Source organism: Primulina eburnea, unplaced genomic scaffold (assembly GCF_022965805.1).
Source record: "Primulina eburnea isolate SZY01 unplaced genomic scaffold, ASM2296580v1 ctg739_ERROPOS11973397, whole genome shotgun sequence".
Classification (NCBI taxonomy): domain Eukaryota; kingdom Viridiplantae; phylum Streptophyta; class Magnoliopsida; order Lamiales; family Gesneriaceae; genus Primulina; species Primulina eburnea.
The window spans coordinates 4,128,679-4,143,241 of record NW_027331510.1 but is presented as its reverse complement, the minus strand read 5'-3'; the positions used below and the strand labels follow the sequence as shown (position 1 = coordinate 4,143,241).

The window sequence follows — 14,563 nt, the reverse complement described above, 5'->3', positions numbered from 1 at the left end:
TGTAGGGAAAATGTGGAATGACATCTTTGTTCATTTATGCCATGATTCTCCGGTGTTGTGTGGTCCTCTTCTACATGCAAAATAAATTAGAGTGACGGTCACACGAATCATTATTTATGAGACGGGTCAAACCTACTGATATTCATTTAGCATAAAAAGTAATATTTTTTATGGATGTCTCAAATAAGAGATCTGTCTCACAAAATACAACTCATGAGACCGTCTCACACAAGTTTTTGTCAATAAATTAAATTATTTGGCGATAAAAAAAGTTGCTTTCACTTTGAAGCATTAGTGCCTTAATACTTTGTCATTATTTTAATTGCAAAATTAAGAAAGAAAAACAGGCATAATTATTTTATTTCGAATTTTTCAATAGTTAGTGGTAGGAAGATGCCTTTAATATTATATTAATATTTATCGGAGAAATCAATCCAATTGATCATTATTTATTATATTTTAGGGAATAATGAAATTTACTATTATTTTATTAAATTAATGTGAGACTATTCACTGCAGGGACGGAATTAGAGAACTTTTTTAATCATTTTAAAAAATTAAATATAAATTTAACGTTTTCATGGATGTTTGCAACATCATTGAATAATTAATATTTACCATGTTTGATATAGTTAGAAGAAAATTAGATTCTAAAATTAATTTAAATCTAATACGATGAAAATTAAAAATAGAAAGATATATCGACTACTGCCCTGCTTTGATATGTGCCTATTTAGTGAGCCCATGTAACAATATAATCCAACAAATAAACGCATCGTTTCTCCTCTGGACATACCTATAGCGATGTTTCAGCCATACGAAGCACCAACAAACATACGAAAGATCTTACAGAGTTACAGGGCATGTGGAACATCGCTTCCCGGAAAGAAAAAAATAGCAAAAGTAGGTATAGTCTAGCAAAGCGATTTTTGTCTTGATTAGTTGATATTCAACGCACTCAGGTCAAGTCGCGTTTGTACGCTTGTACATAAATCAAGCGTTTTCTAGTTCTAACCGGGCCTTTTATTTGCATCCTCTACGTCGACGTGTGCGAGAGACCCTTTTGACTAATCATTCATGTAGTCAAAATTCGAAACTGATTAATCTTTACTCATTTGTTTTTTAAAAAATTGCTTTCTATTATTATTTGAAGTGTTGATGTGAAGGCATTTGAATATGCTGCTGATATGTAGTGTTCTAAAGGGCATTGAATCATCATCTACCACCATGATTTTTAGAAAAGTGTATCTCTTTGCATTGTTAAACATCATCAATTTAATATATAATTTTTTTAAACATTTTAAAAAAAAATATTTGGACATACTTTTCAATCAATTTGTATAAGATAAACAGAATAAATATGTCATTGATTTTGAGTTTGAATCTGATATAAATGAATTATTGGAGAATTATGAAGAAAAATAAGAATAATTATATATATATATATATATATATATATATATATATATATATATATATATATATATATATATATATATATATAAACTGCCTACATGGCCGCCTAAGCTCGTAGGTGATAGGCAGTAGGTGGTTATCTGTCTATCACGTATCATTTTTTAGAAAATTGTTGATATATTATCTGAAAATTGTTATCATGACATCAGGTAATGTCGATGTTAATAATAATATATAGTAATACAAATACGGTAAATTACCCAAAAATACTTCAGTCAATGTTTTCATTAAAATTCAGTACCTAACAACTATTTTTTAGAAATCAGTACCTGACAAATCTATACATTTAGTTTTAGCTACCCATTAAACAAACTTTACATTTTTACCCTTTATTATTTAAATAAATATATTATTTTATCCACAAAAATAAAATCATTTTTCTCCATTTAAAATATAATTTTATCAAAATATTGTTTCTCAATTATCATGGAATAAAAGTAAATACTTGTTTTGACATACAAAGTACCTATAATGGGGTTTCACATACTTGTTTCGCTCTTTGAATACTCTAAATATATAATAAAATACTATATTTTCGAGCATTCACCGTAAATTCAGTCATTGTTGATATTTTAATGAAAAATGCATTAGGATGACTTATTCTTGTCATTTTATTTTTTAAAAAAACACAGATCATCACTCATCATGAAATAAGATTAGGTATTTATTTTGACCAACAAAATACCTATTTTGGAGTTCCAAATGCTTGATTTTACTCTTTGAATACTCCAAATGTATAAGAAAATACTGGATCTTCGAGCTATCACAATAAATTCAATAAAGTTGGTATTTTCATTGAAAATGCATTAAGATGGCTTATTCATGTCATCTAAATTTTGAAAAAACACAGTTTCTCACTTATTGTTGAATTAGAAAAATTAGTTATTTTGATCAATAAAATACCTATTTTCGGTTTTCAAATATTTGATGTGACTATTTGAATACTTCCTTAAGTTTCAAGTAATATTAAGTGACTTTTGATTGTGTCATTTGTGAAGTTAAAATGTGATACTTAAATTGGTACAAAGAGTATGTAATTAGAGTATATAAATACATTATTTTACCTCGTAAATACTCATATCCAATTATTTGATGATGCCAAAATATAATTTGAAGTTAATATTAAGTGACACCGATGATGATTTTCGTAAAGCAAAAATGTGATACCTAAATTAATACAAATAATACATATTTCTAGTTCACAAACACTTGATTTTACCTTTTAAATACTCAAATTCGATTGAGTATGTCAAAATATATAATTTAAAGATAATATTTAATATTTTTTTATGATAAGATTTTTGAATAAAAAACGCGCTACCTAAAATTGGTACAAATATTATCTATTTTGATTTCACATATTCTTGATTTTACCATTTTAAGACTCAATTTTGATTTTTTCGGGATATAGAAAAATATAGTTAGTAATATTGAGTGACTTTTGATGTGTCATTTATGAAGTTAATAAAATGTGATACCTAAATTAGTACAAAAAATATCTAATTCGAGTCTACCAATACTTTATTTTACTTCCTAAATGAGAAGTATTTTAATTTGAGTTTGCAAATACTTGATTTCGTAAATGAGATACTCACAATATGTATTAAAATACTGGATATTCAAATAAGCAATGTAAGTTCATAAAGTGTTGGTATGTTTATGGAAGATATATTTGGATGACATATTAATCTCATTTAATAATTAAAAATAAATAAATTCATGATTCTCAACTAAGCATGAAAATTTTAAAGTACTTAGTTTTACTTGAGAAGTACCTAATTTGAGTTTGCAAATACTTGATTCGTAAATGAGATACTCATAATATGTATTAAAATACTATATATTCGAATATGCAACGTAAGTTCACCAAATATTGATATTTCTATGGAATAAGCATTTGGATGACATATTCATATCATTTAATATTTTTTCTGTAAAAGAAAAAATAAATTCCCAACTAAGCATAAATATTTTAAAGTATTTGCTTTTATTTGAGAAGTACCTAATTTGATATTGCAAATATTTAATTTGGTACATAAGATACTCATAATATTTAATAGAATACTGGATATTCGAATATATAATATAAGCTCACCAAGTGTTTATCTTTCCTTGGAATATGCATTTGGATGACATATTCATCTCATTTAAAGAAAAAAATACTAATAAATATAATGAATAATTACCAATAAGTATTATGTCAAATAAGTATAATTGTCAAATAAGTCATTCAATGAATATAAAAAAGTATTGTCAATTAATATTTATGAGTATTTTATAAATAATTGATCCAAGAATCGATAGATATGCTTAAAGTACAAACTTCAAGCTCATTTACGAACTATGTTTATAATGCATCTCTCGATTAGTCCATGATGAATAATGAACTATGTTTATATATTTAAATGATATGAATAAGTATACTAATGAATTTTCCATGGAAAGATTGCATATTCGAATATCCAGTATTTTAATGCATATTGTGAGTATCTCATTTACGAAATCAAGTATTTGCAAACTCAAATTAGGTACTTCTTTAGTAAAACTAAGTACTTTAAAATTTTCATGCTTATTTGAGAATTTTTTTACCAAAAAAATATTAAATAAGATGAATATGTAATCCATGCTTAGTGATCGATTAAAACTTTCATTGTAAAATTCTTAGTAAAAATTAATAATATTCAAGCTCGAAATAATCGCAAGTACACGATGTCAAGTAATAATATAGTTATGGACTTTCAATAATCGCAATTGCACGATGTCAAAATGTTCAATGCTTAGTGATTGAGCAAAACTTTCATTGTCTAAAGACTACATTTCTGAATTATTATTCTCAGTTATTCAATTTTTAGCAGCGATACTTCAGATGATTGTTTACTACTACGATTATTAAATAAAAACTCAATGAAATGGTTCAAGGATTAAATGATGCAATAAATAAGCTAGAATGATTGATTAAACTTCAATGAGAAGTGAATTTGTTGAGAATCTCAATTCACTTACCCCTCGCTAATCTACTCAATTCATTCGACAATGATCTATGCTTTCGACGAGATTTCATATCCAACTGAACACGTCTTCTCAAACTATGCCAAATTAATTTAACCCAGTGAAGTAATTAAATCTCTTTAATTATTTATCGATGGTGAATTGCATATCGTTTTATTAAATCTCATAGCTTTCGACCTACTGGATTATGATTATCGACGTGTATCCGACTTCATATTTCTCTATAAATTGTAAATCCACGGATTATGCTAATCGTTTCTATCACGGGCTATTCTCTCGAAGAACATTGTCCGGAAATCTTCAAATCTTCGCTCTAAACCTTTTTTCTCTTTCAAAGCTTTGTGGCTGTTGAAATGTCCTTGAACATGTCATCCAAATACATCTTGGATGGAAACACGAGCACTTGGTGAACTTACGTTACATATTCGAATATCCAGTATTTTAATACTCATTATGAATATCTCATTTACCAAATCAAATATTTTAAAACTGAAATTAGATATTTCCGAAGTAAAACTAAGTACTTGAAAAGGTTCAATACTTAGTTGCGAATTTGTTTTTTTTAACAATTAAAAAAACTATTAGATGAAATGAACATGTCATCCAAATGTATCTTGGATAGAAATGCGAGCACTTGGTGAACTTACATTGCATATTCGAATATCCATTATTTTAATACTCATTCTGAGTATCTCATTTACCAAATCAAGTATTTTAAAATTAAACTTAGGTATTTCGCAAATAAAACTAATTATTTGAAAAAGTTCAATGCTTAGTTACGAATTTATTTTTTTAAGAATAAAAAAATAATTAAATGAAATGAACATGTAATCCAAATGCATCTTGGATTGAAATGTGAGCACTTGGTGAATTTACGTTGCATATTCGAATATCTAGTATTTTAATACTCATTCTCAGTACCTCATTTACCAAATCAAATATTTTAAAATTGAAATTAGGTATTTCGCAAGTAACAAAACCAAGTACTTGAAAAAGTTCAATGATTAGTTACAAATTTATTTATTTTTTTTACAATAAAAATAATTAAATGAAATGAACATGTCATCCAAATGCATCGTGGATGGAAATGTGAGCATTTGGTGAACTTCCGATGCATATTCTAATATCCAGTATTTTAATACTCATTCTGAGTATTTCATTTACCAAATCAAGTATTTTAAAATTGAAATTAAGTATTTCGCAAATAAAACTAAGTACTTCAAAAAGTTCAATGCTTAGTTGCGAATTTGTTTTTTTACAAAAATAATTAAATGAAATGAACGTATCATCCAAATATATCTTGGATGGAAATGCGAGCACTTGGTGAACTTACGTTGCAAGTTCGAATATTCAGTATTTTAATACTCATTTTGAGTTTCTCATTTACCAAATCAAGTATTTTAAAATTGAAAATAGGTATTTCACAAGTAAAACTAAGTATTTGAAAAAGTTCAATGCTTAGTTACGAATTTGTTTTTTAACGATAAAAAAATATAATTAAATGAAATGAACATGCCATCCAAATGCATCTTGGATGGAAATGTGAGCACTTGGTGAACTTACGTTGCATATTTGAATATCCAGTATTTTAATACTTATTCTGAGTATTTCATTTACCAAATCAAGTATTTAAAATTGAAATTAGGTATTTCGCAAGTAAAACCAAATACTTGAAAAAGTTCAATGATTAGTTACAAATTTGCTTTTTTAAACAATAAAAAAATAATTAAATGAAATGAACATTTTATCCAAATGCATCTTGGATGGAAATGTGAGCATTTGGTGATCTTACAATGCATATTCTAATATCCAATATTTTAATACTCATTCTGAGTATTTCATTTATCAAATCAAGTATTTTAAAATTGAAATCAGGTATTTCACAAGTAAAATTAAGTACTTGAAAAAGTTCAATGATTAGTTACAAATTTGCTTTTTTAAACAATAAAAAAATAATTAAATGAAGTGAACATTTCATCCAAATGCATCTTGGATGGAAATGTGAGCATTTGGTGAACTTACGATGCATATTCTAATATCCAGTATTTTAATACTCATTCTGAGTATTTCATTTATCAAATCAAGTATTTTAAAATTGAAATCATGTATTTCACAAGTAAAATTAAGTACTTCAAAAAGTTCAATGCTTCGTTGCAAATTTGTTTATCTTTTAAAAATAAAAAATATTTAAATGAAATGTACATGTCATCTAAATGCATCTTGAATAGAAATGCGAGCACATGGTGAACTTACATTGCCTACTAGAATATCCAGTATTTTATTAACTTTTATGAGTATCTCAATTACCAAATCAAGTATTTAAAATTGAAATCAGGTATTTCGCAAATAAAAGTAAGTATTTCAAAATTTTCAATGCTTAGTTACGAATTTTTTTAAAAAAATAATTAAATGAAATGAACATGTCATCTAAATGCATATTGGATGAAATGCAAGCATTTGTTGAACTTACGTTGCATATTCAATTATCCAGTATTTTAATACCCGTTCTGAGTATCTCATTTACCAAATCAAGTATTTTAAAATTGAAATTAGGTATTTCGCAAGTAAAACTAAATAATTGAATAAGTTCAATGCTTAGTTGCGAATTTGTTTTTTTAACAATAAAAAAATAATTAAATGAAATGAGCATATCATCCAAATGGATCTTGGATGGAAATGAGAGCATTTGGTCAACTTGCGTTGCATATTCGAATATTCAGTATTTTAATACACATTCTAAGTATTTCATTTACAAAATCAAGTATTTTAAAATTGAAATTAAGTATTTCGCAGGTAAAACTAAGTATTTCAAAAAGTTCAATTAGTTGCGAATTTGTTTTTTAAATAAAAAATATTTAAATTCAATTTACATGTCATCCAAATGCATTGGAAGTGATGAGTGGAAAGAGAAGATAACCAATAGAAATATGTATTTATATCAATTTTTATTAATTAAAAGGGTAAAAAGGTAAAAATGTATAAAACATGTATTAAAAACTAACTTGATTTTTTGTCAGGTATCAAAATACAAAAAAAAACTCCTGGATACTGAATCTTAAATAAATCTTTGACTGATATGTTTTTCTCCAAATTGCCCATAAAAATATAGTAATGATATGTCCAAATATTAATAAAGTAAATAGATTTGGCCGGATGATAATTTGATTTAGGTTGTGTTTGGTAGGAGTGATGAGATAAGTAAATGATTAGTTATCAGAGTGATTAAAAAATGAGAGATACAGATTAATAGTGTGGTCGGATAAATAACATGGTATTTGGTATGATTTTTAAACGATGAATTATTTCTGTTCACTTTAATGTAATGACGTAAATGCCTCCATTGCTGTTTAAATATGTATTCTTTTAATAATTGTACATATACTCCAAATGTACAGTAAAGATAAATTAAAGAGAAAAAAAAATATTTATTAAAAACAAATTGGAGTGTAGTGAGTTGGTGAAAAAGTCGGGTACATTATTTGAAGCACGAGGTTTTCCTCCTCAACCCAAATCTTAACCCTAACGTCCTATGGCAAACGGGGAAATCTGATTCCGATTTATGATCTCTTCATCGCAACTTCGCGAATTTGGGTGGACGGAGCACGACTGAAAAGGTGAATTTTCTGAAGAGTAACTGTTGAAAATTTTTCTTGCTACCTCTATTTAAATTTTCTTCCACCAATTACCGGTGTCATACGATTTTATGTTTTCGTTGGTGGTGTAACGTAGTCGTTGCTGTGAATCGTACTGTTTGTGTTCGAGCAACGTTCATTTGAAGGTTGGGAACAACGAGCGACCGCCATTGACGAGAGATGAGAAGAGTTTCGTGTTTTTGGTTGGTGAGATAAGGGGTAAATGTGGTAGGGAAATAATAAATATGTGTTCCTGTTCATTTCCGGATTGTGTGTACCACCAAAAAAAAAGGGACTACTGTCTCATCTTTTCAAGCTACTACAGTGTCGCTATCACGGGCTTCCAGTTATCATGTGTGTGCTAAAAAAAGAGTCAAACAAAGGATAATATATTAATCCATGCTTAATCCTCCGGTAATCAATCAAACCAAACGTAGCCTTAAGGTCATACCAGTATTTTGTGAAATTTTCTCTCAAATGACCTTTGAAAATAAAAGCTAAATATATATTTTATAATATAAAATATTACTATTATAAAGAAGTATTAATATTAATTTCATTGTATTATAAAATATTTTTTTCTTTATTTTGAAAAGTTACATAATTTTTTTTCTTATTTTCATGATTTTTACCATCCAAGTTAATCGTTATTTTTATTTTCTACAATTTGCAATAAAATATTTATCGATATAATTTAATCATTCTAATATTACATACACTGTTAATAAATATTTTTCAAGCTAAAAAGTAATGCACATAAATATAAGATATGACTTCAATAACATTGCTCCCACAGTCCCACTACTTAATTTAAACAACTAAAAAAAATTGTACTTATTCCTCCCAAATTGACATTTGTGTTCTACTTTTTAATTAACAAAATTTTTCCCATTTTAAAAATATTTATCTTTTTAGATCTAGCAAAATTATGATTTGTTAAAAAAAAAAAAAAAACCCCACATTCTTTTTTTTAGTTTGATTAAAGATGAGCTAAAAATTATTATGTTTTTAAGAATGGAGTAAGTATCTTGTGAGACGGTCTCACAAATCTTTATCTGTGAGACGGGTTAATCCTATCGATATTCACAATAAAAAATAATACTCTTAGCATAAAAAGTAATATTTTTTCATGAATGACCCCAATAAGAGATCTGTCTCATAAAATACGACTTGTGAGATCGTCTCATATAAGTTTTTACCAAAGAAGTGGGTCATAGTTAATCTTAGAAATCATTACACCCACATCTTGTAAATCGTTGGAATCCACTACACTCGATTGAGAAGATAAAATCTTAATGTTCAAAATTCAAAAGCACAAAATATCCAAAAATGTAATAATGTCGAATCTCACAAATGAAATTACGGTTCATCTCGTATCAAAATTTCAAGTTTTGAACAAGACCTCAGATTTATGATTCAATCACTCTCGTCTCAGAAAAAAAAAAAAAGTTAATAATGGCATGATGATTATAAAAACCAATATAGATGGGAACAATTATGACACACAATTATACATAGTAATTGAATCTTTACATCTTACTTAGAGTTGGGATTTTTAATTTAAAAAAAGAAAAAAGAAAAACTTGTATTAATTTCCGTACAGGATTTCATAGTCCAAACGTAACTTTCAAGGATCCCCCCGGCCAGTGGGGCAAGCCAGTAGTTGTTTTTTAAGGTTTTCAATAATCATAACTAGTTTTGTATTGAAACGATTCACAAAGCACTTGGGCAACCATCCTGCAGGATCCAACTTTACCACCCAAACAAAACAAAAAATTTATATTATAAAATTGAATTAATTTTATTTTATATATATATAAAATACAAGGGTAGAAAAAATATGAAATAATCAATGGATTATCAGTATACCTGAACAAGATAAGTGACCATACAAGAATCATGTTCAAGCTTCTCAAGAACCCATCCAGACTGCAGCAGAAGCCCTCTTATTGAATTGTTTTGTTTTGGATGTAATCCAGCTGCTATTTCTTTTGGCAGAGAAGCCACTGCTACAACCTGTATTCATTTTCCATATTATCTGGATTTTTCTTTTTTTTATTCATGCTTAATATATAAGAAAAATGAAAATTCTAAATGGCCTTTACATTTTTCTGCAAAAGTAGTACAAATTGTATACCATTTGAGATTTTTATTTACTCACCAAAGTTCCATCATCCATTGTCTCGCGTCGCTCGTAAACGATGAATTCTCTGTTTCTGAAAGAAGTCTTGGATTTGTCTCCAAATCTTAGACGAATTATGCTGAGATTTTCTTCAAGATCTTTGATGTACTTGGCTTCTACTAAATCAGGATCCCATTGCTGCAAATATTTGATTAAAAATCATGTATATATACATTCAAGAAACTCTGGTTATTAATCTCTGACATCCATTTTTTGGGAAATACAAAGGAATGATTCGGATCACCTTAGCTGCATCAATAGCATTAGCCACTGTCATAAACTGCTGCGGAGAGACAGATTTGAGCACCCAACGGCTGCGAAACGTGTGGAGCGAACCCGAACGACGTCTCGATATCTCCACGTCGTTCTCCATCCCCACAGCTTCCCATCCATCGTGTCCAGCTGTGCTCCCGACCCGGTTCGATTCCGAAGCCGAAAGCAATTCTTGAATGCAGCTCTCACTCGCATAGTAAACATATCTTCTCAAAGAATCCTCACTTATAGACCTACATATAAAGATATATAAGCAACCATAAGCTGTCGATATACATACAATTTACCTAGAAATAGTTATAGTAGGGCTATATTGCATCGAGTTTACCAAGATCTGCTACAGCCTGCCGGGCTGGCTCTCATGTTCTTGCACGTTCAATGGGGCTTCTGTTCTTTTAATGAAGTTTTGAGAGTGATATATACCCAAGAAACCTTACATATATATGTAATAGGACTATAGAATTAATATATGACTAAAAACTGATATTTTCAAATATTAAGGTACAAGCAGGAAATATCAAAATTTGTATTTTTTTAAAACATACAAATTTATAGGATGGGATGATGATGAAAGATGAAGAATTGTGTGTAAAAACAATAGGAAGTGGGGCGAAGAGATTGGTGCACATGGAATGCCAGAAGCTACCCCATGATTAAAATCTGAGACTTCTGATTTTATCTTCCAGCGATCTCTCTCTTTCATAAAGGCCAGTGGCACTCCATGTGCATTCGTCTTCCCCACTCCACTTAGTCTTTTTTCTAAGACGACAAAAACTCGTGTGAGACAGTTTCATAAGTCGTATTTTGTCAGACATGTCTCTTATTTTGGGTAATCCATGAAAAAATATAACTTTTTATGTTAAGAGTATTGTTTTTTTATTGTGAATATCGATAGAGTTGACTCATCTCACAGATAAATATTCGTAAAACCATCTCACTAAAGATCTATCTTCTAAGTTAAAAAACTTCTTTCATATAGGCCAGTGGCAAACATTTATATAATATATTGTTTTTTTTAATATAATAAACGATTATCTTTTTATTTTATAAGTAAAACATTTTTCCATTTCCCCCCCTTAAAATGGCCCTATCTCTTTCTTCTTAATTTTCAGTTTCTCTTTATTTGAATTTTTATATCAACTAAAAGTTCTTTTATGAATAAGCCTTTAATTTCCTCCTCTTGAATTTTGATTCCTCGAAAGGATTAAAATGTATCTATCTCACATAATAATTATATTTCGACAAACTGTTTGAAAGTGAAATGTCCTTTGAAAGATTTTTCCATTAATTAGGTATCGGAGTTACGTTGGATTTAAATTTATCTAATTGAGTGATAATGACATCATTATGATAATAAATAGTGAAGTACAAAAATTATGATGATTTATATTTATGTGCACATGAAATACATTATACATATTGAAAGAACTTCAAACTCATTCATTAGAGAACATGCATGCATTTATGGGACAAATGCCCACTTGAAATATGGATTCCAACTGGGATTTCAAATGATATTCTTCTTTTATGTTTGTCAAAATCACTTAATTAACTAAATTTAAATTAGACAAATCCAAGAACAATCTTATATTCAAACAATTTAGTCTTCGTCAAGTCTCAGAGGAGGTGTCTGATTTGGTGGAGTATGTGAACGCTTGATAAATGATCATGAATTTATTACACATACAAACACTTTATCGGACATGACTGTCACACATAATTTGTTCATTGTGGTTTACTTGATTAGCGTGATTTGTCTGTTACTATGTTAACATGAGGGTTTATCTTGTACACATCGAAATGTAGCGGTTGCGGATTCTAACCGCTAATCTTCACGTTCATGCGAAATAATATAAAGAGAGTAAAATTGATAATTAATATATTTGGAATGAAATAATATGTTTGGAATTTAATATACTTACAAGGTTAATTTAATTAGTTAACTTAAAAAAAAGAAGAAGCTAAAATACGTTTGAAAATTATATGCAGTCGATGTAAGTAGCACACTGTGCAGGGTGGGCTCTCTCTGGCTCTGTAAGTTTACGGTACGCCGCTCTTGATCTTTAATTTTTCGTATGTGATGCTTTCTGTGTCAATTACACGGGCGGATTCGCAGGATTCGAGCTTGAAGTTGCGATTTTTCGATTTATTTGATTACATTTGTGGTGGACGCATTCATTAAGATCAGTTTTGATAATGTTTTTCTTCGATTCTGAGTGGAATTAAAGTTCTATGATAGGATCAGAATTGACCATCAAGCTGGATTTCAGATGGGGTTTTGATTATTAACACATCTTGGGATACTCTTTGAATTTTGATGCACGAATTTTGATGCTTTTTGGAAATTTATAGGGTTGTGGTGTTCTTGGATTGTTGAGAAATAGTGGGACTTTGCTCTGGATTTCAGTTACGCAGGAAAGAGAGTTCTTTTCAAATTAAACAACCTTCTCTTTTGTGTTTTGCATAATTTTTTCTTGGAAGATCACCTTTGCACAGCCATAGAAAATATTCATGGTATTTTTCATAGTTGGGGAACAGGGCCTAATTAGCACCGTATATATCTTATGTAAAACTATCCAATTTCATCGTGAAATAAATTTAATATTCTTTGCTCCTTTGATTGCAGAACAGGATATGTAAGGCTGCTGATAAAACTACTCTTCTGGACTTCTGGCATTAGTTCGTCCAATGGAGTTATACAGAAGCAAGAGACGTGGTAACTATTTGGTGACTAGTGAAGGAGGAAACAACTCTACTGAAGAGCAACGATGTTATGGTACTGCAGCGTTGATAACTAGATTAAGTGAACCCTTAGTACTTGAGTTACCGGACCATATATTATGTGATATTTTTTCAAGGCTTCCGCTGAAGAGTATATTTTGCTGTAGTTTTGTTTGCAAGATGTTTTTACGACTAGTCAGGGATCCTATTTTTATCGAATTACATCGCACAAGATCATCTATCTTAACAACCAATCTAATTTTTCAACAAAGTGTGGGTCAGTTGGGCACTCGCCACCTTTTTATCTTTAATCATGAGGAACCACCTTTACTATTTTGCTCATGTGATGATGAAAATAAATATTATTGCTGTCATCATGGGCTATATGCTTGGAATATTTCGGTGTTTACTTTTCATACCAGAAACCATGTTCTTATTGGATCATGTAATGGACTGCTATGTCTGTATTTTGATTCATCACCAAAGCCTTTCTATGCTATCTGCAACCCTATTCGCTGCGAACAGATAGAGCTTCCTTGCCTGGCTATCTCGGCTCCATTTTCTACTTGCACAAACCATTCTGGATTTGGATATTGTCCGAAGACCAAACAGTACAAGGTTATCAGTCTCATGTTTCTTACATCCATTGAGCCCATGACCTCTGAAGAATCGCAAAGTTTGGTAGCTGATGTGTACACACTTGGATCGGATACATGGAGAAGGATTGAAAATGCCCCTTGGCCCAAACACAAGTCATTTGAGCCTCTTCTGAATGACGCACTTCATTGGATAACCAACAGTCACAAACCTTGTGAGCTTATAAGCTCATTTGACTTGGCAGAAGAAACGTTCAAGTTTGTCCCACCTCCAGCTCACTTCAGTCTACAGTATATGGACAGAATCTCCAGCATCAATATGGGTGTCCTAAAAAATTGCCTCTGCATCTGCTACATTTACAAGGATACTGTCTTTGAGGCCTGGTTAATGAGAGAATATGGAGTTAAAGAATCATGGACCAGAAAATTCAGCATTGACATGAAGTTTTATGATCAGATGTCGTTTGAGGATCTTCAACTGCAACGACCAATCAAATTCCTGAACAATGGGGATCTATGGTTTATATCTAGGACAAATTCTCTTGTTTCTTTCAGCCCTACTAAAAGAACGTTCAAGAAACTAAGGCCGATGGGACATATAATTAATTATAAATAGTAAATTATAATTAATTCATTCAAAAATTAAAACGTTTGATCAACAAGGTCGAGCCAAA

General features: G+C 29.6%; 2 protein-coding genes across 2 annotated transcripts; one reads left to right on the top strand and one right to left on the bottom strand.

Moving 5' to 3' along the window:
* Positions 1-9,601: 9,601 nt before the first annotated feature.
* Positions 9,602-11,055, bottom strand: LOC140821831 (uncharacterized). The gene is made up of 5 exons (XM_073182467.1): positions 10,901-11,055; positions 10,544-10,805; positions 10,279-10,437; positions 9,987-10,133; positions 9,602-9,867 (listed from the first exon to the last, which is right to left on the bottom strand). The coding sequence occupies exons 1-5, from the start codon at positions 10,933-10,935 to the stop codon at positions 9,745-9,747; spliced, it is 726 nt and encodes a 241-aa protein (XP_073038568.1). The 5' UTR covers positions 10,936-11,055; the 3' UTR covers positions 9,602-9,744.
* A 1,495-nt stretch (positions 11,056-12,550) lies between these two features.
* LOC140822239 (F-box protein At3g07870-like) lies at positions 12,551-14,505 on the top strand. Its single transcript, XM_073182980.1, has 2 exons — positions 12,551-12,606; positions 13,199-14,505. The coding sequence occupies exon 2, from the start codon at positions 13,261-13,263 to the stop codon at positions 14,503-14,505; it is 1,245 nt and encodes a 414-aa protein (XP_073039081.1). The 5' UTR covers positions 12,551-12,606; positions 13,199-13,260.
* The last annotated feature ends 58 nt before the right edge of the window (positions 14,506-14,563 follow it).